This window comes from Helobdella robusta (genome assembly GCF_000326865.2).
Source record: "Helobdella robusta unplaced genomic scaffold HELROscaffold_45, whole genome shotgun sequence".
Classification (NCBI taxonomy): Eukaryota; Metazoa; Annelida; class Clitellata; order Rhynchobdellida; family Glossiphoniidae; genus Helobdella; species Helobdella robusta.
In genome coordinates this window covers 1,086,675-1,088,329 of record NW_008705095.1, presented here as the reverse complement: position 1 = coordinate 1,088,329, position 1,655 = coordinate 1,086,675, and the positions used below count along the sequence as shown (strand labels likewise).

Genomic DNA, 1,655 nt, shown 5'->3' with positions numbered 1-1,655 from the left:
TCTTTTAAACAATTTCGATTTGACATATTTCGCCTTTACAAATGACATGTTAAAAAGGACTCGTTACCACAATTTAAAAGAACTTTAAATATGTGGATGCAACTTTTTCTAAATAAAATTTAAAACGCCGCTAAAAAATGCTAATGTTCAACAGACTTCTATAAATCCTTGAAAGAACTTTATGGAATCATTTTTTTCATATTTGATGGCTCCAAATGCACTCAGAATCCATGGAACTCCCAGCAGGACCAACAAGCTGAGAGCTCCTGCTAAACGGGACTTTGTGTTTTTCCTCTCCTCAACTTTTTTTGTAATAAAAAAAAAATTAAGACTTAATTTTAATGGATAAATACTTGAAGAATATTTTTCAAATAAAATACTTATTTTGAAATTTAAATTAATAATTTAAATTAATTTTTAATCGTTTGCACAACTTATGAAATTATAAATCTCCCGTAAAAAGATATTTTTAAAAGAATTTGGCTTACATAATGGCAACATAAAACCACAACCCTTATTAATTTAAAAAACAAAACAAAAGCTCACCGTTATTGCTCATATTTGGCAAATCTTTGCACAGAATGTACAGGACCATAATGAATATGATGATGTTGTGTGTGATTATGATCAACATCGGTGGCAGCCAGGCATAATAAAGTGTGCTTTCTTTTAACCCACACCTGGTTTGTTCAAGAATTATTTTAGCTGTTTTACTGTTTATTAGAATAAATTTTCACCTGAAAGAACATTGGAGGTAAAATCCGTTGAATGCAGTTCGATCCGCTATAAAAATGATCGCTACCAACACAGCAGGAATACCTGATGCACAAGGAAGTTGTGTTTATCTAAACGTCAACCGTTACAGTTATATATATTTCAATCATTACAATGTAAAGTAATTTTTCTGGTAATAAATGTAATAACAACCCCAAGCAATGCAGTTTGAGATGAGAATGAAGTGACTGACGTGACTGTTGTAGACCACCACCAACATACGATACATGTTGTGCGCCTCAACTCCATTCCACATCAGCGACACCAGCACGAAATAATATCTGACCAATTTCATGAATGATTATTTAAGAACTTCATAGTTTCACTTCAAACACAATTGAGAAGACGAAAGTAGCTGCAGCCTGATGATTATGTTGACAATGGTTCATATTTACTTTTTAAATCACATAAAAAAATTAACCTGTCAATTGTATTATTATTACAATTGATTGACACGTTTTTTAGCTGGCTAATATAAAAGTTTGAGCAAAAATTAAGCAAAAGCCGGCTTAATGTTTCTGATATCACAATAACTTAAAAGTGTGTTTTTCACTATTTTTCTCCATTGAAGTTTAACTTATTTGGTGAACAACGTATTTGGTGAGTAACGAATATATAAGCCAACTTCTGCTAAAACTTGAACAGTCGATGCGAACAAATCAAGGTGATGCAAACGGAATTGTCATTTCGTTCAAGGGGTCTTTAGCAAGCTTTTTGAAACAACTTAAAAAATCTTTAGTCTGAACATTTTTTAGAGGGATTTTAATTGATTAATTACACAATACTAAAAACAAAACCAAACCTGAGCGCATTGTAGACCCAGCATTCTCTTTCGATGTTACACCTGAAATCAGCCACGTAGAGCAGCAGCAATAAACAGA

The 1,655-nt window shown here is 32.1% G+C and overlaps 1 protein-coding gene across 1 annotated transcript; it reads right to left on the bottom strand.

The window, feature by feature from the left end:
- Positions 1-883: 883 nt before the first annotated feature.
- HELRODRAFT_85374 (hypothetical protein) lies at positions 884-1,069 on the bottom strand (the record flags this gene model as incomplete). Its single annotated transcript, XM_009026035.1, has 1 exon — positions 884-1,069. One exon carries the CDS (start codon positions 1,067-1,069, stop codon positions 884-886), a length of 186 nt encoding a protein of 61 aa, XP_009024283.1.
- Between the last annotated feature and the right edge of the window lie 586 nt (positions 1,070-1,655).